We start from the raw sequence: 22,988 nt of genomic DNA, 5'->3' as shown, positions 1-22,988 counted from the left end.
TCCACAGGAAAACAACCAGGCTCAGAGGACTTCAAGAACCTAACAATTAACCCTTATATTCTCCACTACTGAGAAGCTTCTTCACACATTCTAACACCCATGTTGGTGTGCTACTTCTTCACCGTCCTTACCTGTACCCTTCGGGGCATACACACGTATAACCATTCACGGCATCTGTGCACTGAGCTCCATTTCTACACTTGTTATCTAGGCAGTCATCGTAGTCAATATCACAATGTTCCCCAACATATCCAGGTGTGCAGCTGCACCTAGAGACAGGGGGCAAAATGGAATAAATGAACAAATGCAATTCATAGTTTTGGGAACAGGGATGGGGTGTCCATGGAAATTGTTAACATAGGCAGGATGATTATTATTATTGCTAATATTTAGTGGGGGGGAAACCAAGTTGAAATTTCAAGATGAATCATGGTGCATTTGAAGCAAAATGTTTCAGAATTTGCTTAAGGCCAGTCTATTAACTGCACACCTTGTTTTGCAATTCATTATTTGTACGTTTTGCTGTTGCTCGTCATTCTGTCTTGGTGGATGTGACATTCTATCAGAAGTTCCAATGGGAGTTTTTTAGTTATACCATGAATCATTCTGACAGGTCTCTTTGCTGTGGGAGGGGCGTGCATGGTTGTTCAAAAAATGAGCAGACTCGTGAACCTCAGTTGGGGAACGCTACATATGTCTTTCAATTTACTACAGAGCTCTCCAAACTTGGCAACTTTAAGACTTGTGGATTTCAAGTCCCAGAATTCTCCAGCCAGAATTTGGAGTTGAAGACTTACTTGTGGACTTCAACTCCAAATTCTGGAAGTTTAAGTCCACAAGTCTTAAAGTTGCCAATTTTGGGGACCCCTGGTCTACACCTTTAAAAATAAAGCCAAGAAAAAGCGAAAGGGTTTTCCTCAATATCTTCCCAAGGCTCAGGACAATTTACAGCCATTTCTTCCTGGCTTTTCTCTGTAGAAAAAAAATCAGCTAGTTTGGGTCCAAAATATCTCCAGGATTCCTTTCATTAAGTAGAATTTCCCCATTCTGTGCAATTAAGTTAGGCAGGAAAGCTGTTTTGGAGCTTCCTCTGCTGTGATGTCCCAACCAAGGAACAAAGATATAACTTCTCATTTTTGGCTTTCAAGAAGACAAATATGGCTCCTTAGGCATTGTCAGGAGCCTAAGATGAATAATATATTTTATATTCATTATATATTCACATCTATGGGTTCTTATGGTTAATTTTCATTGCACTGTGTTTTACAGAACTACTGCCAACTATTTGGAGTTAACTGGGGGAAAAATGATATTTATTTGTAATCATCTCATCAACATAATACCCAAAGAGCCCCAGGGAATTTAAAGGAGAAACTGATGTTTAAATGAAGCAGAAACAATCCACAAATCTAAATTTGGCCTGAGAGGAGGAAAAAAGTGCTGATCAGACCACCAGGTTTCCAAATCTACTTATCTAAAGCCCATTAAAAGTTGCTTTGCAAATGTGCATGCTAATGAATGATAATGATAATACCACTTAATTAAAGATTACCCTTCCTTGGACCTCCTCCCTGTGTAATAATTTCCAACCTGTCGCCCTAATAAACCATTTTGTAATTGCAGCTTCATAATCCAGCCGTTACCTTCATGATTCACACCCTACCATATCGCTGATGTTCCTGAACTGTTGCAGAAGATTAAAAGCTCCCCTTACATCCATCTCAGGGCTTAATTAAGAGCACAGATACTCCTCAACTTATAACAGTTCTATTAGTGATTGTTCGAAGTTACAACAGCACTGACACAAGTGACTTGTTATGACCAACAACTGTATCTCTTAACAACATAAAACAGAGGTCCCCAAACTTGGCAACTTTAAGACTTGTGGACTTCAACTCCCAGAATTCCCCAGCCAACTGGCTGGAGAATTCTGGGAGTTGAAGTCCACAAGTCTTAAAGTTGCCAAGTTTGGGGACCTCTTACATAAATTCTGGTTGTTCATTCGAGGACTGCCTGCACCGTGCTCTACTGTATTTTCAGATAAAGAGTATTTTCAGTTAAGCTCCGTCAAAACCAATGGAAAGGAAAGAGAAGGAAGGAAGAAAGGATTAAATCTGGACTGCAAGATTACTTCTCAACACAACCCCATCAGGGGTGGCCTTCAAAAATGTTAGCAACTGGTTCTGTCCCCAGTTGCTGGGTGGGAGTGGCCTAGTCGGCCTCCTGCACCATGGCAGGAGGCCCGTTTTTTTTGCCCTCCCCGGGCTCTGGAGGCTTTTCTCGAGCCTCTGGGAAGGTGAAAACGCCTTCTCCAGGCTCCGGAGGCTCTCTGAACGCTGGAGATGGGCCCATTGTTTGCCCTCCCCGAGCCTCCACGCATGCCCTGCATTTACCTGGGATCCAAATTGGGCCGTCTGGGGACTCCTGGGAGGGGTTGGGGTGGGCGGGGTGGGGCGGGGCCAGCCAGGGGTGGGATTTGCCAGTTCACTGAATCGGCCATAAAACAGCCATTGGATTAGCTACTGGTTCACCGAAACCGTGGAGAACCAGTAGCAGCCCAGCCTGAACCGCGTCGATTCAACTCCGCTATTTGAAAGACCAAACCGGGAAGAACAAACATTCAATAAAGGAAAGGCTTACTTGTATCCTTTGGGGGTCAGGATGCACTTGGAATTGTGCTGGCAAGGATTCAGGTCCTGAGCACAGAAATCTGGCTTCTCGTCACACAGTTCCCCTGAAAGAAAGCGCAGAGAGTTTGCCCGGCTGGAACGGCGCAAAACGGAGCAAAAGAATTTCCTTTCCAAATGCCCTATTTCCCCTCTCAACACCTGGGACAAACAACACTCCCTTTTAATTCATACTTTAAGGGCCTTCTAGTGCTGGTAACCCACATACAGGTAGTCCTCAACTTACCACAGTTCTCTTAGTGACCATTCAAAGTTACAACAGATCAAAAAACAGTGACTTCCAACCATTTCTCACACTTACAACCATTGCAGCATCCCCAATGGTGACGTGACTTACATTCAGATGCTTGACCACGGAGTCGCGTGGTCCAAATTGGGAAGCCTGGCCACTGGTTCATACTTACGATGTTTGCAAGTCTCCCGGGCTCAAGCAAACTCCATAAGGAAGCCATATTCGCTTAACAATTACTAATTTAACAACCACAGCGATTCACTGAACCAAGGCGGCGAGAAAGGTAGCAAAATGGGATGAATCTCGCTTAATCCATTTCTCACTTAGCGACGGAAGTTCCAGGCTCAACTCTGGTCACAAGAGAAGAGCTACCTGTACTGTAGCAATGGCATTTCTTTTCAAGAGAGCTTGTTTCCAGGATATACAGGATGTCCCCAAAAGAGTTTTAGGAGACTCTGTAAATTTAAGACCCATCCAAATATCTGATGGTAGATCTGAACATCATAGATCAAAAAGTGCTGAAATCAGGTTTGGCGGGTGGCCTAAATGTCATCCTTTGGATCAGGGGTCTCCAGCCTTGGCCCCTTTAAGACTGGTGGACTTCAACTCCCAGAATTCCTCAGCCAACCTTGGCCACTGGGTGAGCTTCGCTGGCTGAGGGACTCTGGGAGTTGAAGTTCACGGGGCCAAGGTTGGAGACCCCTGTTTTGAAAGGTGGACCCAAGAGGGAACTGAAACAACAGGGACAAGAGAAACCGGATCCACTGACCTTTCTCCACCTCATTCAGGTTAGCAGCTGGCAGGAACAAAAGGCAGAAAAGAGACATTTACGTTCAACCGAAACAACACAGCGGGAATAAAGCAAGGCACACTTTAATGGCAGCAGAGAGCAATTAAGTCACTGCAGAGAAAGTGACAGTGCATTTCTGTTTTGTTTTTTGTTCTTTTAATTTTCTAGCACAGCAAACACACAAGACGCCCATGTCAGCGCTGGCACAGGAAGAAGGGGTGGAGGCGAAGCAGAAGGCAGGAGGGGGAAGGGGATAATGAGTGAGACAAACCATCTAGAAGAGGCACCGAATGATCTTGCCATTCAAATTGGGAGTCGCAACGGCGAATAAAGCAGAGTTTAAACTGCAGGGAATAACATGAGGGGCTTTAGAAACATTTCACCAGAACAACAAAGCAAAGAACGGGTGCAGGAATTGAGACGGTTTAATCTAGACGAAAGAAAGACCGGGGGTGACATGAGAAGAGTCTTCCAGTATTGGAGGGGGGGGGTGTCAACCTGTTATCCAAAGCACCGGAAGGCAAGATGAGAAACAGGGTTGGAAAACCAACTAAGGAGAGAAGCAACCTGGAACGAAGGAGAAACTTTCTAACGGTGAGAGCAATCAACCAATGGAACAGCTTGCCCTCGGAAGTTGTGGGGGCTCCATCACCAGAGGTTTTTAAGAAAAGATTGTGTCAGCGTTCCAGAAAACCTCCACTCCAACCAATAACTCTGAGACAGGCATCTTCTCAAAAGTTCTTTTTATTTTGGAGAGTAAACTGGCACAACTGGGGAATCCCAAATCTGAAAGTTCTGGGCTTCCTTGCAACAAGTAAAAACTACAAAATCCACCCCCTGTATCCATCATCTCATCACATGCCCCAATCACCATCTGTCCCAACTTGGGACTTCCCTTCACTTATGCGCAACACAACCTGACCTTGAATCAGAAAAAGAATGTTATGATGTCTAACTACATACACTCCAAGGAATTCCCTCCACCAACTTTCCCAGGCTCAAAATGTGGCAGCGTGGGAGCATCTGGTCTCAATATGGCTTCCAAAGCAGACAGATTGGACAACTATTTGTCTAGAGTGGTATAGGGTCTCCTGCTTGAGCAGAGGATTGGACTAGAAGACCTCACGGGCCCCTTCCAACTCTCTCCTTCTATGTTCTAAAAGTTTCAGTTCTTCCGATTCAATACATTTTTCGCAGCCGAGAACTCACAGAGCTGAAATGCTCTGTTGATATTGTTAATTAAATACTGAATATTTTACGAGTTGGTTATATTTCTATCTTGAAGCAAAGGTTCCTGCTGTTAAAAATGATTTTCTTATCTTCTTTTTAGCCCTATGGTAAGCAGCTTGCAACTAAAAACAACAAGTCATGTAGGAAAAATGTCTATTTAATTATGTGAATTGGAAATTTTAATACTTGCTTTACTGCATGTACATCCTATGGTTGTTGGGCTTTCTATCCAACGTATTGACTCAATCATTCACTAAACCACAAAAGACACTCTCTATATACTAGTTTTATTAGCCTGTGGAGCAAAAACACCTCCAAATAAAACCAAACCAAAGAGTTCTTGTTCTCACCTGTTTTTCCAAGCTAAAACCAACCAAGCAAGAAATCCAGTATGTATAGCCTATGATCATCAACCCTGCCTGTCCTTCAGATGTCCCATATGTTGCTTAAAGACAACCATCCATGTCACCATCAATGCCAGGTTGTACCACAGTAAACTAAACCCTAATTTCAAGCCCTATTGACTCATAGTGGTTGTGACCTCACGCTATTAGCAATAGCCCTTAGACTTATATACCGCTTCACAATGCTCACAACCCTCTCTAAGCAGATTGCAGAGTCAGCCTCTCACCCCCCAACAGCCTGGGTCCTCATTTTATCCACCTCGGAAGGACGGGAGGCTGAGACAACCTCGAATCCCATCAGGATCGAGCTCCTGGCTTTGGGTAGTTTGCCTGCAATACTGCATTCTAACCACTAGGCTGCCACAACTCTATATTAGGACTTTGTATGCCATTACTAACAAATGTTCATACATCTGACCATTTTCTAATGGAGCAATAAGCCATTTATCAGCATCCATTGCTACACTGTACATTAAGGAAGCAGATGTATCGCTATAAAAAGAGAGAGGATCCAAACTAGACTCCAGAAATGGCAATATTCAGAAACTAGAATTTATAGGAAATAGCTAATTTCCCCAGAATTTTTTTCTATTGACTCAAGAAGGTCTGACCCTCGAGCTGAAGAATTGCAAAGATTGAATCTTTAAACAGCTCAGTTGAAACAGAATGGCGGATGTGACGCCCTTTGTCACAGCTTACAACAGAGACAAAGATACAAGCATGTGCAGGCAGCCAATGCAAAGGGTAGCTGTTCTGTGCCCATATCCTACTTGTAGGTGAGGGGGAAATCTTTTTTCAGAGAAACAGGGATGTTTAAATAAATGGAGACAAAAGCAATGTGTCCTTGTAGCTCAGAGTGGCCTGTTTTATCAGAATATTCCCATAGCAACCCCTGCATCTCAAGAGGGAGAGGTTTCTTTCAACTAAGACCATTGTCCTCCCTAGATAACAGGATGGCAGGAAGGAACCTGATATCTATTGTGCTATTATTTATGCATATGCATGCATTATTTCCCCTTAATTTCTGTAATATATAAATATGGATGCACTTCTCAGTCTGGAGGGAGGGCTATGTCTCCCACTATTATTTTGGAGGAGGCACTGGTAACAATAAATACTGCAGTGGGCCTTGAATATTTGCTTCGTATTCTGCATTTCGATTTTACGTAAGTGATCACAGATCAACGTCTAGTAATATACATTACTCAGTTCTTAAGTGCCACAAGATTCTGTGTTTATAAACTATTGGTATTCAAGCCAAGTCATCTTACCCAACATTGGGAAACACTAGAGAGCCTACTAACCAGAACAAAATACAGGGATCAAAAGAATAAATGAATTTTTTTCCCTTGCATTTTTAAAATTCAGCTCCAGAATGAAGTAGCAACTAGTCGGAATGTGTGTGTAGATTTTATGATATTCTAAGGATGAGACAGGAAAAATGGATGCATAATGCGGATGAAACAGGACTGGAGAGTGCGGAGAAGAGCAAAAAGCTGATTACGGGGCTGGAGGCTGAAACATATGAAGAACAGTTGCTGGGATTGGGTATGCCTAGTCTAGTACAAAGAAGGACTAGGGGTGATATGAGAGCAGTCTTCCAGTATTTGAGAGGATGCCCCAAAGAAGAGGGAGTCAAGCTATCCTCCAAAGCCCCAGAAGGCAGGACAAGAAGCAACGGATGGAAACTAATCAAGGAGAGAAGCAACCTAGAAATAAAGAGACATTTCCAGACATTGAGAACAATTAACCAGTGAAACAGTTTCCCTCCAGAAGTTGTTGGTGCTCCAATTCTGGAGGGCTTCTTTTTTTTAGAAGAGATTGGACAGCCACTTGTCTGAAACAGTATAGGGTCTTCTGCTTGAATAGGGGTTGGACTAGAAGACCTCCAACACCCCTTCCAACTCTGTTATTCTTTCTGTTATTCTGAAGACAGTGGGTAGGAATGATTGCTTACGTGGGAATATGATAAATTGGGGGTGAGATTATTCTCTCCCAAGAAAGGCCTAGATTTTAGATTAGGAATATTACTGGTTTTAATATGGCTCCTTTTGACTGATACCTTTTGGTACCTGTAAGATAGAAATCTGGTTGCTGATTTAATCCGGATAAAAATATGCCATTGACGGCTATCATAAATACGGCCAGAAACTTCAGCTGGTGTAAAATGTAGTATTTAAGCTGCTAACCAGCATGAACATTTGTTATGTAAGAATGTGTTGATTCCTAGAGAAGTGCTTCTCAACTGTGGCCACTTGGAGATGGGCGGACTTCCAGTTAGACGTCCACTCATCTTCAAGTGGCCTAGGTTAAGAAGCACTGTTCTGAGAATTCCTATCCCTGGGTTAATTTCATATTTTGTTACTCCGTGATCATTTCTTATTTTTCCTTGAGAGCTTCAGGTGGCATATGCAGGGATCCTCCTCAGTTTATCTCCACAACCACCTCTGTGTGGAGAGCAGCTACTCAAAGTCCCCCTATGTACTCCATGGCTCATTAGGTACTTGATCAGAGTCTCCTCAAATTTACATTTACTCACCTTAAATGAAGTCTAGATTACTTTACACAAGGCCCAAAGCATCATCAATGGCCACCTTAAATTTTGGAATAACCTCGGCTCCATCACTGTATAAGTTAAAAAAGGATTGCGCCAACTTTTCGATTTTGTATTTGAAACATGTGATTAGATCACTGTTTAAAAGTTGCCTTTCCTTTAAGAGTATGTTTGGAATTATGCAGGCTGCTAAAATTTACAACAGAGATGTGCATTAAATATTTCAAACAAATACATAAGATGCATAGTCCTTGTTGTTTTATTAAAAATTCCAAAAGCACCTCAACTATTTTCCTGATTGCTTTTATTCATCTGCAAAAATCTCTGATCAGAAAAGGCTAATCCAGATGCAAAGTGTATCTCCATGAGTTTGTTTATTTTTCCTATTCTTTTCCCTCTCTTTATCTCTGTTGTTTCATTCGTCTCACTGCAAAATGATATAATAAGAATAATGAAACAAGAAATATTTTCGACATACCACAATGTCACAGCAAGATGAAGAGTTTAATATCAGGTAATTTAGCTTCAGAACCAAGCCTTCGTTATAAAACAAATTACTGCTCTCCTTTCATTTTTTTTTTCATTTCCAACCTTAAATTTAATTTTGATAAGTGAAATAATCATAATGCGTGCAACATCAATATCCAAATCTGTAATTAGTAGTGACAGAATATCCATTTTACCTTATCTACATTCAACGCTCTAAGGCACCATAATATTTAAAATTGAAGTATTTTATATAAATATCATTGCAGTGAAGTAACACAGTGTACCAAACCTAGATTGAGCAGTAGATTGTCCATATAGCCAATAATATGTGAAAGGTGAGTTAATTATACATTAACCCTTGATGGATATAGTTTTACTTTCTACAAATGTTACTCACTGTTCTGTCTATTCTTTTCCAATTTCATTAGCGTTGTTCTATCTTTGGTTCAATGGTGGTATTCAGCAGGTTCTCAACGGTTCAGGTGATCCGGTAGCAAAACCGGTAGTAACTTCTGGCTGGTCACGCTCCTGACCTGGTCGCCCGGTCGCTGCTCACTCGCTTGCCCCGCCTGCCCACCTGATCCTCACCCACCTAGTCACTCCTTAAAGTATTTCTTTCCCCTCCTCCCGCTGATCAGCTGTTCCTATGATCAGCTGTGCCAGGATTCCCCTCGCTGTCTTTACTGCTTTGCCCAGGAGGCTTCCCTGAGGCCCAGGAAGACAAAAATGGAGGGGGGCACAGTCCCCCCACCCCCTCCATTTTTTGCCTTCCTGTGTCCCAGGGAGACCCCAAAATGAAGTGGGGGGGTGCTGCATGCCCCTCCTATCTGCCTGACTGAGCCCAAGGGGAGCAAAAATGCCCCGCCAGGAGGCTTCTCTGAGGCCCAGAAGGCCCCAAAATGGGAAGGGGGTATGTGCTGCAAAAAACCCACACCCACCCAGTTACATGGCCACATCCCCTAGCCACACCCACAGAACCGAGTAGTAAAAAAAAATTGAATGCCACCACTGCTTTGGTTGTACTTCATCATCTCTTCTTGTTGTTGTATTCACCCTCAGTTTATATTTACGTGAACCCATCTGACATGCCTAGAAATTGCAATGCTTAAAACCCATTTTTAGTATAATATATATATATATATAGCAAGGTTGGTCCAACCTCCTGCTGGAAATGTCGCTCGAGCCGTAGCTGCTTTGAAATGATCATTGCTGGTGGGATCAAGGGAAAATAATCTGGATTCGGTTTTCAATCGCAGTGGATGGGTTTAAAGTGGCTTTTACAATGGCAATGACTTCCTAAGGCCAAAAGAGAGCTTTTAAGAGCCTCCAATAAGCAGAAGGGTAAGAGGGGACTAGTGGACTTGCTGCGCTTGGATTTTTGAAATACTTTTGGCAAACAACCTCAGTAGAGAATCCTGAACCAACGGGGCAGGCAGCGGATGAGCGGATTTTAAGAGGCGCAGTTGCTGTCCAAACAACAGGAAATGGACAGCAGGAGCCTTCTATGGGCAGAAAGGTCAGAGGTCAAGCACCAAAGGTGTCTTTCCAAAAGGTACCTGGGCTCTGTTATTCCTTGAAGGCGTTTCGCTTCTCATCCAAGAAGCTTCTTCAGTACTTTATATCTCAGGTGAGATAAAGTCCATACTCATCAAGGAAGTAACAGGTGCCTCTCACATTCTCCCCCCCAAATCTTTTATTAGATCTGCTATTTTACAAATGGCCTAGGTGTGAATGTAAAAGGAGGTGAGGTTTGCAGAAGATATAAAAAAAAATTATGGTGCAGCATTTAGCAATATGATATTTCGGGTCTGATGACATCACCATGCAAAATTTGAAACTATATCTATACAAAACGCCCTCCCCAAGAAAAAAATCCTATTTAAGTAAGCTATTTAGAATATAGAACAGGGGTCCTCAAACTTGGCAACTTTAAGCAGAGCTGGCTGGAGACTTCTGGGAGTAGAAGTCCACAAATCTTGAAGTTGCCAAGTTTGGAGACCTCTGATATAGAATAACAGAATTGGAAGGGACCTTGGAGGTCTTCTAGTCCACCCCCCCCCCCCTGCTCAAGCAGGAGCCCATTCCAAACAAATGGTTGTCCAGTCTTTTCTTTAAAACTTCCAGTGATGGAGAACTTACAACTTCTGTTCCATTGATTAATTGTTCTCACTGTCAGGACAGTCCTCCTTAGTTCTAGATTGCTTCTCTCCTTGAGTTAAGCTGAGGTCTTCAAATTCCATCTTTTTTCTTTTATAAGGCCTGAGCTTTCTTATCACACAATTTATGTTGCACAGGTATAAAGCTGAGTTCAATGAAATAGCAGAAGAAGGTATGAGAAAGGAACACTTTGAAAGCTGAACCAGAAGAAACAGGGATCAAATTTATTAACATACAAGCTTATCACACCAGATTATGGAGCATGTGATACGTTCAAGTAAGATCTTCTTCATACCTGTGTATTCTGGAGGACAAAGGCAAGTGTAGTTGTTTATTCCATCTATACAGGTGGCATTGTTTTCACAATCGTTATCTTCACAATCATCAATGTTCACTTCACAGTTTTCACCTTCAAATCCATCGGCACAGGCACACCTGTAAAAGGAAACACACCAACTCTTCCAACAAACAAAAGAATACGCCATATGATGTTTGGAATGTGCATGTGCCTAACCATTTTTTTGATGCGATACTCTACAAACTTAAGAGAATTTCAGGTCAGCTAATAGAAAAAAGGAGGAGAATGGGAACCAAAAGAAAAGTGTTAAAAGTGCTTCAAACAAGCAAGGAAATTCTCTTGTGGAGAAAGAGGGATTATAAGTGCCGTTTTGCTATTTTTATTTTGGGGAACTTCTTTAAGCAATCTTTCCACTATAAAGTATGCTCAAATGAAACTACGCTACAAGTTAATTTCTGTATTACTGAAATTTGTAAGGCAAATAGGGGCATTTTGAGTGCTATGGGTGGAAAGTATTTTGCAAACGTTTGACTCATTTATGAATTTCAAGGGTTTTTGCCTGCTATGAAATAAATGCATGCAGAAGCATGTGTATTACTTAACAAATTTAGTTTCTCTGGGACATAATTTACCATATTAATTATTGCACAGTAATAATTACTTATTCATGCTTGCCTCAATTGGAAATCAGTGACTATGCATTTATGGCAATCACTATAACTGTTGTTCAGAATATATGTCTTAATTCATCTTGTGGGAGCCTCTCCACCACAAGTATTCTGGAGCGCCACTTATTCATTTTTCCCCTATAAAGTTATGGTTCAAACAGCCATTTATCATATTAAGTTGTTTCAAATTAATTTCAGAGAGAAATCAATCCAGCCGTTGCTTGTAATTTGTGTGTAAAAAAGAAAGCTAATTGCTTATTAAATAAGGGGAAATCAAAATTGTTTCTAACAAGCCAGCAGAATTTTTATTATGGAATTATGAGATCCATTTATTACCATTCTTAGCTCCATAATTTAAGAGCTACATCTGGAGGGCCTGCATTCTGTGATTAAAAAAACCTGTAGATTAAAAATGCTCACAGCATGTTTCACCCAGTAGGGTGCTGGACTGGAAATGCATCGTTAATTTTGTGTTTCCCTGGGATTTGCATCTGACTGTTTACAAGCTGCTTGATAGAAGGCAAAGCCAAGCCTTGGAACTGTCAGACTTTCAAGAGGAATTTAGCCGGCTGTTAGTTAGGATAACAAGAGTCAAAAATCACGTTATCTTTCCCCATTATCCCCTGACTAAAAATGACATATTGACAGCAAGAAAAGTTTTCTAAGTGCATTAAGCTCATTTATCTGAATGAAAGACTTGGAAATCAATATACAGCACCTACTTTGTTACCGGGAGAAGGAAAGAGGAACAAATGGGCACAGATTCCGTACTAGGGGTAGATGACTTCCTTTTTGTATGTTATTATTTTTTTCTAACTCACCAAAACCCATTCTTTTCGTCTTCTTTTAAGTGGCAAGTCCCCCCTTCTTTACATGGGCTGCTGATACAGCCGTGGATTGGAACCTCACAGTCTCGACCCTACAAGTAAACAAGCGAACATGGTACAGAAAAATAAGGGTGGGGGAATGAGTTTTCTTTTCAGATAACGCATAATCAGAGTTGGAAGGGACCTTGTAGGTCATCTAGTCCAACCCCCTACCCAAGTGGGAGACCCTACATTTCTGACAGATGGGAGTCCAATCTCTTCTTGAAAGCTTCCAGGGATGAAGCTCCCACAACTTCTGAAGGCACCTTCTGTTCTGTTCTCCCTGTCAGAAAATTTCTCCTTATTTCTAGGTTGAATCTCTCCTTGATCAGTTTTCATCCATTATTCCTTGTCTGGCCTTCGGGTGCTTTAGAAAATATCTTGACCCCCTTTCTCCTCTCTCTGGCAGCCCCTCAAATATTGGAAGGTTGCTCTCTTGTCTCCCCTGGTCCTTCTCTTCCCTAGACTAGCCAGGCTCAGTTCCTGCAACCCTTTTCAAATGGAAACACATTGTAGATTCCACATCCACAACCCACCAGTCCTGCCAATGTATCTTTCTATCTAATGAAACCAGAGCAACTGAAGCCCAGAAGGAGGAACCTGAAGTAAGACTGCACCCCAAAACGAAACCGAACCAGGAGGTAGGAATGAACGGAGGGACTCGCTCATATAAAAGATACAACCAGCGCATTGATTAAAGGACCACAGATTTTTCTTTAAAAGAATATCTTCTATACCTTGAAGCCGTAAGGACAGGAACAACTGTAGAAATCTACGGGGTCATTGTTGCAACTCCCACCATTTTTGCAAGGGTTAGATAAGCAGGGGCTGCATTTGGCGAGGACAATGACATCCATCGGACCTTCAAAGAAGCACAAAAGAGTTCTTTGTGTTACAAAAACTAGCCCTGTCCTCACTGATCATCATCTCAGCAGGCCTTTTGGTCTTCTTACCGGCTTCTGGGGCCCTCCTGGTGAACCCCAATGCCAGGTGAGCTCTTCTAATGGCCAGACTTACGACGGGATTCAGGCCTGTCTCACAGGGTGAGCTGAGCAGCGTTTCAAGGGGAGGGAGAAAGTTCTGTGGATGGCACAGGGAGTCAAAAGGGTTGAACTAATAAGGTTGCCCCTTGGGTGAATTGATTAGGGCTGTTAAAAAGTAACCATTTCCCAGATCAATTTCCTTTTCACATCTCTATTTTGGAATTTTACTTTACTCAATGTTACTTTAACGGGTTTCTTTTTCCCCTATTTATCCCTCATATTGAAATAATGTTCCTTGTAGATCCTTTCATGACAACTGTCACATAGACTGTAGGAGACGACCAGGCTGAGCCTGAAGGAGGGGTCAAATGTGCTACAAGTCACGAGTCCCTTCACCTCCACAAGAGATCGAAGTCCCACCCTGTCAAGCCCGAAACTGATATAAGTGTAGCCATTTTAGTTTGTCTTACTATATATTCTTTTTCTTACTTATTCTGTGGCAGTCATGGGGGGGAAGGGTTTTGGGCTTGACACACTCCTAAGGGGAGAGGAGTGGAGAAAAAGATAGTGTTATGACTAGGTGATCTTCTTTCCTGTGGGAAACGAGCTGTCCTTTCTTGGGCCCCTGGAGGTGGAGATTTATGACATCAAGCAACATCGAATTACTTCTATTGGAGAATGTGACTTTTGGAGGGTGTTCTTAACTTCTAATACTGTGGGGTAATTCCGGGTTGGGTCAGATCCGGAATTACCATGGACTTTGCCAATTTGATGCTTTCTTAAATAAAAGAAATCTTTTTGAAAATGGACTTCGTTATTTTTCTTTTAAAATGGATTTCATTACTTGGAAACCTGAAATCCCAGCATGAGTGCCTTCCTTATCTCCCGCTCATTTCCCTTGGCAATTAGTTGGCCAGATTCTTGTAGAGAGCTTAAGCTTTCAATGAATCTTTTCACTCCTTTGAACTGCCTGAATAGCACTTGCACTCAGATTATGGAATTGTTTATTCCATACCTTGACAGGTGAACTTTTTGGAGGGAGTGGTGAGAAGGAGTTTGTCTGCCATTTCTCCTGGGCCGGCACATCGGGCGATGCCCGGCTCCTTGTATTCGGACTTCACCCAGTCTGAGAGCCACTGCATGTGACAGTCACAGTGGAGGGGATTGGCTCCAATCGCTCTGTGGGGGGAAACAGAAGCCAAACATACACCTTGAATTCCAAGTGGGTGAAATGAAAATACAGGTAGTCCTTGACTTACGGCAGTTTGTTTAGTGACCATTCAAAGTTACTGAAAAAAAAGGTGATCCATGGCTATTTTTCACACTTACAACTATTGCATCACCCCCATGGTCATGTGATCAAGATTCAGAGGCTTGGAAACCGACTCGTATTTACTACGGTCGCCTGATCCTCCTTTTGCGACCTTCCAACCAGCAAAGTCAATGGGGAAGCCAGATTCGCTGAACAACCGTGTTACTAATTGAACAGCCACAGTGATTCACTTAACAACGGTGGCAAAGAAAGGTTGTCCAATGGGACAAAATTCACTTAACCAGCATCTCACTTAGCAACAGAAATGTTGGGCTCAATTGAGATTGTAAGTGGAGGGCCAGCTGCAAAGGAGACACAAAGAATGCCGCTGTCAGGATTCCAGCGATCGCCCTAATTAAACCATGAGGCTCGAGCCAAACTTCAAAAAACTTCAAAAGGTTTATTAGGAGTGACATGCCAGCATGACCTGTATGAAGCCCACTCTGAGACACGTGGTTTCCAATCACCTCTGACCCTGTTTCCCCACCACCCCCTAGGTGTATCATAATTCAGACTGTCCAATGAAACACGTTCGTGGACTGCGTGTCATCAAGCACGCTCTCCAATAGAGGATTTTCACGTCCAGAAAACCCATTTGCCTCAGTTACAATCTTTGTGAGATAAGCTTGGAATGTGCTAAAGATACCGTAGTGACTGATCAGATAGATTCCCAAGGGATGCTTATAATCCCACAGCTTTTTAAATTGGTTTAAATTGTTTAGTTAGGATAGCGTAGCAACAAAGGTTTGGATCATGGAGACTCAGCTTCCTTCTCCAGAACTTTGCTTTCAGCTACAGAAGCTCACATGATGTCTGTGAGCCTCTCCCTGCCTTGTCTACCTTACACATTTAGTACTGTTGAATGAAGGATTGCTATATACAGAATGGCAGAACTGAATGGGACCCTGAAGGTCTTCTAGTCCAGCCCTCTGCTCAACCAGGGGAACCTATATTCCATTTCAGGCAGGTGACTGCCCAGTCTCTTCTTGAAAACCTCCAGCGACAGGGCACCCACAACCTCTGGAGGGAAACAATTCCACAAAATAGTTATAAGTTTTTAAAAATAACTATCAGGATATTTTCCTTAATTCTGGATTAAATCTCTCTTTGATAAGTTTCCATCCAACCTTATAATTATTATTTGATAATCCAACCTATGAATCAAACTATCAAAACATGGGCAGAAAGTTGAATTCCTTCAAAAGCTATGGCGGTCTACTGGCGAAGAAATTGGAACCTGGGGAGCTGCAGGTTCTAGTCCAGCCTCAACCTACAGAAGCTTCCAGGGATTTTGGACCTGTCAATCACCCAGTCTTAGCGCCTCGTGAGATTGCTGATGATAGGGGAGTGCTAGTGATGGGATTCAAATTTTATTTTGCTACCAGTTCTGTGGGCATGGCTAGGTGGGTATGGCCAAGTGGTCATGTGACTGGGTAGGTGTGGCTATTGGTCATGTGATGGGGGTCAAAAGTCTTCTTTTCTTTTTTCTTTCACAGCACAACCCCCCCGCAGCCCATTTTTGGCCTACCAGGCCTCAGGTGCTGAGAAAAATTGTTTTTTTGAAGCCTTCCAAGATAAGTGCAACAGCAAGGGAGGGGAATCAGCTATGTCACGCAATTTAGATTAGCTAGAAAGCAAGAAATTTGATGATTTCCTGTTTTCCAGCTAATCTAAATTGTGCGGCACAGTTAATCGTCACCCAGCTGATCATCGGAAATACCGGATCAGCCAAACCGGTAGCATCTTTTTTTTACTACCGGTTCAGGTGAACCAGTCTGAACTGGCAGCATTTCACCTCTGGTGCTGTGTAGATTGCCTTCACCTCTCAGAGAAGAAACTGGAGGGAGACCTTACAAATGAATCCATGGGCACTGAGGGCAGAAGCACAAATCATAAACAAATGTTTCTGCTTTCCTGCACATGCCTGTTTCCCTTTCATGGGTGTTTGCTAATGTATTGAAGGGTTCAGACATGCTTCCTCTTAGCTAGAAGGCACGACTGGGTGGGTGTCTCTCACTACATAGGTAGTCGAGGTTACCTCGGGTCAGGTCCAAACAGAGTTGCCCTGTTAAAAATTATATATGGCCAGATAAATCCTTATCTGCCTGCTTTCACCAAGGACAAAAGGCAACCAGGTAGCTCTCCATGGTCCATTACCCATTAGAACTTTATTATCTCCAGAATGAATCTCTTCCATTTAATGGAGTGTGAATACTTTGCTCACTGTATTATTTGAGTGTTCAGCTGCAGCCGATTAAATCACTAAATAATTCTCAGGACAGAGAAATCCATCTCCTGCACAATCACACCACTAAAAGCATCTTTTATGCATGGTGTTAAGGACACAGCAACCCCCATTTTGCCTGAACAGTATTTGAGGTTATGGTGGGAATCTCAGTCAATGGTCCAATCTTCTGTATATATAAAAGCAAAATGCCCCTCATGCATCATTACAAAATCTCCAGAACTATCAAGCCTACAAACTTGAAATTGGGCGCGTATGTTCCTCTTGGCTTCTAGGGGCTCCCTAAGAAAGGATTTTTCCAAATGACCATCAGAGCATTTAGAGTATTTCCTATATTATTATTATTATTATTATTATTATTATTATTATTATTATTATTATTATTATTATTATTATTCTCTGATGCTAAGGAGATCTACTCCCCCTTCCCACCTGAAAAGAAATCTCTTCCAAAGCAGAGGAATTTCAGTTTCAGTTTTAGTTTCAGAGCACCAAGCAGCTTTAGGACAGAACAGTTGAGCTAAGCCATGCCCAGGCTCCTTGCTGTCTCCTTCTTGCTCACACAGCAAATACTGTTTTAGTTTCTAAACAGCCCTCAATTCTCTCACGCACTCACAGGATGCTAGCCAGATGAATACTGATGGAGGCTGGTAGGCAGAGGCAGAATTCCCCCCCACATTTTCCTCCCCCAAAACTAAGCCCGACCACATAGTTTCGTAGCGAAGCACAGGTATCCAGCTGGTAGCTAATATATGATATTCTAATTCAGAACCTTATTGTAAACAGGAACCAAATACTCACAGATGAGATAATGCGGAAAGATCATTAAAAGCACCTTCAGGAAGAAGAGAGATGTCATTCCCATGTAACGACCTAAACAAGAAATAAATAGGGAAGCAGGTTAGAAGAAAGTACTCCTTCTCTCGATCCAGCAATTCAAAAGAGACTCTCGTTCAAAGAGCTGAAGTCTTCTCAGTTTATTGCGTGCTACTTTCTCCCTTTGTGCGCTATCTGTAGAGACTCCAGAACCCAATTTACTTGTGTTGAATCGTATGGATTCTTTTAGTAGGTATTTATGTTTTAATTTTTTGCATTTTAGAATGACTGATCTGAAGCTGCAAAAAAAAGAAAAGAAAAAAGAAACCCAGATGATGACCATGATAAAGTCCTTGAAGTTTACTGAACTTAGAGTACGCAGCTTCTTCAGAACTGCAGCTGCAAGACTGTAATTTTATTTTGAGCGTAGACATTGTTCCTGACAGAACAATTAACCAATGGAACAACTTGCCTCCAGAAGTTGTGAATTCTCCAACACTTGGAGTTTTTAAAAAGATGTTGGATAACCACTTGTCTGGAGAGGTTTAGGGTTTCCTGCCTAGGCAGGGGGTTGGACTAGAAGACCTCCAAGGTCCCTTCCAACTATCCTATCCTATCCTATCCTGTTTTGTTTTTGTTCTATGCAGAGCAATTTAAAGTGATTCAACTTTAAGAAGTTGTGTTGTAGCATTGTTTAATTTTTTTTCAAGCATGCCCTCTCCAACTCACCACCCAAAGGCACCACAAGCATTATCCAAATACAGATGGTGGAGCATTCATGACACAATCATGGCTTCTTGTAAGCACACATAAAGTACAAAAATAGGAAATGAGTCCAGGGGTTACTAAGCAGTTTTTGTGCAAAGTGAAAATAAACCTGTTGACTTCATGAACACATCCATGTTGGAAACAAAGTACAAGTATCTACCCCTGCATTTCTCTGGATATTTTTGACTCTCAGTTGATCCACCAACCCAGGGACATCCCATCTAAATACTCACAAGGGCCAACGATGCTTACTTTTTGGAGATCTGCCCGGATGAGCTAGGCTACTACCTATTGTAAGCAGCTACAATGGCAGTAGAAAATAAATACAAATACACATTACCCCAATTTTTGCCATTTATGTTACAAGAGTCTATGGCAGAGGTCTCCAAACTTGGCAACTTTAAGACATGTGGACTTCAATGCCCAGAATTCCTCAGGCAGCCATGCTGGCTGGAGAATTCTGGGAGTTCAAGTCCACACGTCTTAAAGTTGCCAAGTTTGGAGACCCCTGGCCTATGGGATAAAAACCAAATTGGAAATTACATCTCAAAGTCACAGAAAGGTTGAGCTTGAAGCAAATTGTACACTAACCAGACTCCTCCTTTGAGGGAGCTGGGAAGTTCAGACACGTGAAAAAATAAATAAGCTACTACACAGAAAAGCAAGGGCAGGAATATTACTTACAGCAGCCTAAGTGATTTCAAGCCATCAAAAGTCCGTGTTGGAATACATCTGAGCCGATTGTAACTGAGAATTCTGAAAGTATAGAAAATATTGATTTCTAAACGATGTAAGGCAATCAGGCGTTACACAGAATCACACAGAATCCTTGGAAGGGACACTTGGAGGTCTTCTAGTCTAACCCCACTTATCTTGCCTTTGGAAAATAAGTTGACCCCCCCGCCTCCCTTTCTTGTGGCAGCCCCTCAAATACTGGAAGCCTGTGATCAGATCCCTCCTAGTCCTTCTTTTCTCTAGGCTGGCCCTAGAGATGGTCAAATCTGTCAAAATCCTTCTGAATCTAAGTTCTAAGTGAGGTCTAAATAGACCCCTCCTCTAAGGACCATTCTTTAGCCGATTAACAAGTTGGGGGGACCTTGGAGGTCATCTAGTCCAAACCCCCTCCCCCGGTCCAAGCAGGAGACCCTGCCTAGCCCATTTCTGACAGATGGCTCTCCAGTCTCTTCTTGAAAGCTTCCAGGGATGAAGCTCTTCTTCTTTTTAAATACTTTATTCAATTTTCAAAATTTAGAAACATAAAATAAAACTTTATCCATCATTATACCAACATTAAGACATCTTTTACATTCCCATATCATCTTTATATATGTGTGTGTGTGTGTGTGTGTGTGTGTGTGTGTGTGTGTATGTATGTATGTATGTATGTATGTATACATACTTTACAACTCCATTACCATTACACATTTCTTTCATTATTCAATTTCAAATTGATATACAGATAAATATAAATAGATATGGATATAGGTATAGGTATTTACATAGTTTCTTATTCTTTACCTAATTGACATTTTGATTTCTTTTTATTCTTAAACCATTCATACTAGGTATCCCAGACATTATAATATATCGACTCTTCTTTATCTCTTAATTTCATTGTTAGCCTGTCCATCTCTGCACAGTCTAAGATTTCTTTTTATGACAACACCCTCTGATGGTACGTTTTATTGGATGAAGCTCTTCTTTAACTTCTTTTCTCTTTCAGTTGCAATGATAACATAATAAAATCTAAGGAGTAAATTAGTAAAGCTTATTGCTTTATTCAAAGGAGAAAAAAAAAACCACTTACACAGTGAGTAGCTGCGTCATGTTGCTGAAACTCTGGTTTGAAAGAGTACTGATTCTATTGTTGCTTAAATCTCTACAAAAAAGCAACACATCAGATTTAGAAATCTTCTGTGTTATAACATGGATATAAAAAAAACCTGAATCGTAACGTTTTTATCGATAAAGGCAAATTATTGGAGCCTTATTTTAAATGCCATTTGGTTTACCGTATTGTCTGTAGCAGAAGACCCCATAAGTTTTCGACCCCATAAGTTTGCAATTATAAACAAGATCATACAAACTGAACAAGAGCACCAATGGAACATAAGAACAAAAATAATTGGAACTTATGTATAATCACATTAAATGAAAAGCGTTTATTCGAATACATACCGCATTCTCTCTATATATTTAAATAAATTCCTGGCTGTGTCTTTGTATTAAAGAAGATATGCAACGTGTGCTTTTTTAAATCAAAACAAGTCATTGCCGTCTTTTAAAGCAGTGGTCCCCAACCACCAGGCTCCGGACCGGTACCAGTCCGTGGATCATTTTCTACTGGGCCGCTGGTTTGCTGGGCGCCGCCATCTTGTTTCGAGGAGCAAGTGCTTCCAGGTGAGCTTTCCCGATTGGAAAGCGGCGTTTGGGTCCAGAAGGAATCCTCGCGCCTTAGTTTCATCGAAGGGGGGGGCGGCTTCGAACAAAGAGCTGTCCCAATGGCAGAGGAGATTAAGAAAGCACAAAAAAGGTACAAAGGAGGAGTTGAAGGTGGCGGGGAGAAGAGGGGGACAGCTGGCTGGCCAGTCGCTTGGCTCACCTTGCCTTTGTCATGCGTGCTGATGCCGGTACCGGGCCGTGGATCATTTTGTGATGCCGGTACCGGGCCGTGGCACAAAAAAGGTTGGGGGCCACTGTTTTAAAGGATGCATACATTCAACTTTATTATTTTTTTTACAAAAATGCAAAGATATACCAATACTTTATGCATACATACTGCCTTGTGGGAGATCTCTTATCAACACAGATTGGCCCTTGCCTTTTTCAATGCAAGCATAGCTATCATGTTGAAACAAACTCGCTTAATGTTTAAATCTACTGACTTAAAAAAATATGTTTTAATAATCCTTTGATTTTTCACTACATCACCATCTACTGCTGAAAAAAATCCCATACCAAAGAAACCAAACCAATTTCTTTTCTTATCCTTCATTTATGCTACACCTCATCTCACCAATGGCAAACAGGTCTTTTTTGGAGTTACAAGAGATTCTGCTTCTACATTTCCTAAAAAAAATCCCTCAGACATGATGGTTAGTTCAAAAAGCAGACCTGTTCCAAAATCCCTCTATATAAAAGTGAAATGCCCCTCACGCTCCATCACAAAATCTCCAGAACCGTAAAGCCTACAAACTTGACATTTGACATGTATGTTCCTCTTGGCTTCTAGGGGCTCACTAAGAAAGGATTTTTCCAAATGACCCTCAGAGCATTTAGAGTATTTCCTATATTATTATTATTAACATGCTCTGATGCTAAGGAGTTCTACTCCCCCCCACCCCCACCTGAAAAGAAATCTCTTCCAAATGAAAAACACAAGCAGAGGAGAGGAGTTTCAGTTTCAGTTCCAGTTCTAGTTTCAGAGCACCAAGCAGCTTTAGTACAGAACAGTTGAGCTAAGCCACGCCCAGGCTCCTTGCTGTCTCCTTATTGCTCACACAGCAAATACTGCTTCGGTTTCCAAACAGCCCTCAACTCTCTCACACACTCACAGGGTGCTAGCCAGATGAATGCCCATGGATCCTGGTAGGTGGAGGCACAATTTTTTTTCTGTATTTTCCTCCCCCCAAACTAAGCCCGAATCACATAGTTTCGTAGCGAAGCACAGGTATAGAGTTAGTACAGCACAAAATGGAAGTTCAGAAATGATACCAGTGTAGAGAAATGCTCTCAAAATTACTTACATCAGAGTTAAGTGCTTGTAGTTTGACAATTCTTTGGGAACGAGGGTGAACTGGTTTCCATCTAAATAGCTACGAAAAGAAAGATGTGTATTATTTAGCTGAAATCATGAAGAGTTTATTTCACCACTCTAAAATCCAGGGGTGAAACCCAATGAAGAAGCACAATAGGCCATCTGCAGAATACAGTGGCGACAGCAAAGTTTAACCTCTACTTTGCAAGCAATGCTACTCTAGTTCCCTACAGTATTGACCTTGTCAACTCTCAGGGTTCCTCCTTCCACAATGTATTCAAGAGGGATTAATATTTATATGTATTTATATATCAGGGTGTAGTGATGCGATTCAACCGGTGTAACAACCGGTTCAGTGAGCGCACGCTTCGCCCAAAACAAGAGGTTGTTTTAAAGGTGTTACTTACAGTTCGCTCACTTCTTTTGGAATGCCTTTAGGTAAGGCTTTCAGGCCCTTATTACTGCAACGAACCACCGTATCTAGGCACGTGCATTCGGCAGGACAGCGGGACAGGGGAGAACAACTGTTGTCATCATTCCCTAATTAAAATATAAAATAAAATAAGAGTTACCCTGCGGTCAGATGGGCAGCCAATACAATAATTTAAAAAATGCAATGCAATGCAATGCAACAAGGGGTGACATGACAGCAGTGTTCCATTATCTCAGGGGCTGCCACAAAGAAGAAGGAGTTGAGATTCGCCAAAGTAATTTGAAGGCAAGACAAGAAGC

General features: G+C 41.9%; 1 protein-coding gene across 20 annotated transcripts in view; it reads right to left on the bottom strand.

Moving 5' to 3' along the window:
• The window catches only part of SLIT2 (slit guidance ligand 2), a 224,515-nt gene that overhangs the window by 13,086 nt on the left and 188,441 nt on the right, over nucleotides 1-22,988 (bottom strand). For 11 of the 20 annotated variants that reach the window (XM_087936499.1, XM_087936500.1, XM_087936504.1 and 8 more), the window contains 11 exons: nucleotides 22,664-22,796; nucleotides 22,246-22,314; nucleotides 20,307-20,378; nucleotides 19,184-19,255; nucleotides 17,717-17,788; nucleotides 14,374-14,537; nucleotides 13,113-13,237; nucleotides 12,331-12,428; nucleotides 10,839-10,978; nucleotides 2,641-2,734; nucleotides 132-269 (listed from right to left, as the gene is read on the bottom strand). In XM_087936499.1, coding sequence (XP_087792625.1) covers nucleotides 132-269; nucleotides 2,641-2,734; nucleotides 10,839-10,978; nucleotides 12,331-12,428; nucleotides 13,113-13,237; nucleotides 14,374-14,537; nucleotides 17,717-17,788; nucleotides 19,184-19,255; nucleotides 20,307-20,378; nucleotides 22,246-22,314; nucleotides 22,664-22,796 — 1,177 coding nt within the window. Of the gene's footprint in view, nucleotides 1-131; nucleotides 270-2,640; nucleotides 2,735-3,688; nucleotides 3,716-10,838; nucleotides 10,979-12,330; nucleotides 12,429-13,112; nucleotides 13,238-14,373; nucleotides 14,538-17,716; nucleotides 17,789-19,183; nucleotides 19,256-20,306; nucleotides 20,379-22,245; nucleotides 22,315-22,663; nucleotides 22,797-22,988 lie in introns of all 20 variants that reach the window. The other 9 variants (XM_087936496.1, XM_087936490.1, XM_087936486.1 and 6 more) reach the window with 1 other exon arrangement.

Source organism: Pseudonaja textilis, chromosome 6 (genome assembly GCF_049901715.1).
Source record: "Pseudonaja textilis isolate UNSWEBS1 chromosome 6, rPseTex1.2, whole genome shotgun sequence".
Lineage (NCBI taxonomy): Eukaryota > Metazoa > Chordata > Lepidosauria > Squamata > Elapidae > Pseudonaja > Pseudonaja textilis.
This window is presented reverse-complemented; position numbering and strand designations above follow the sequence as displayed.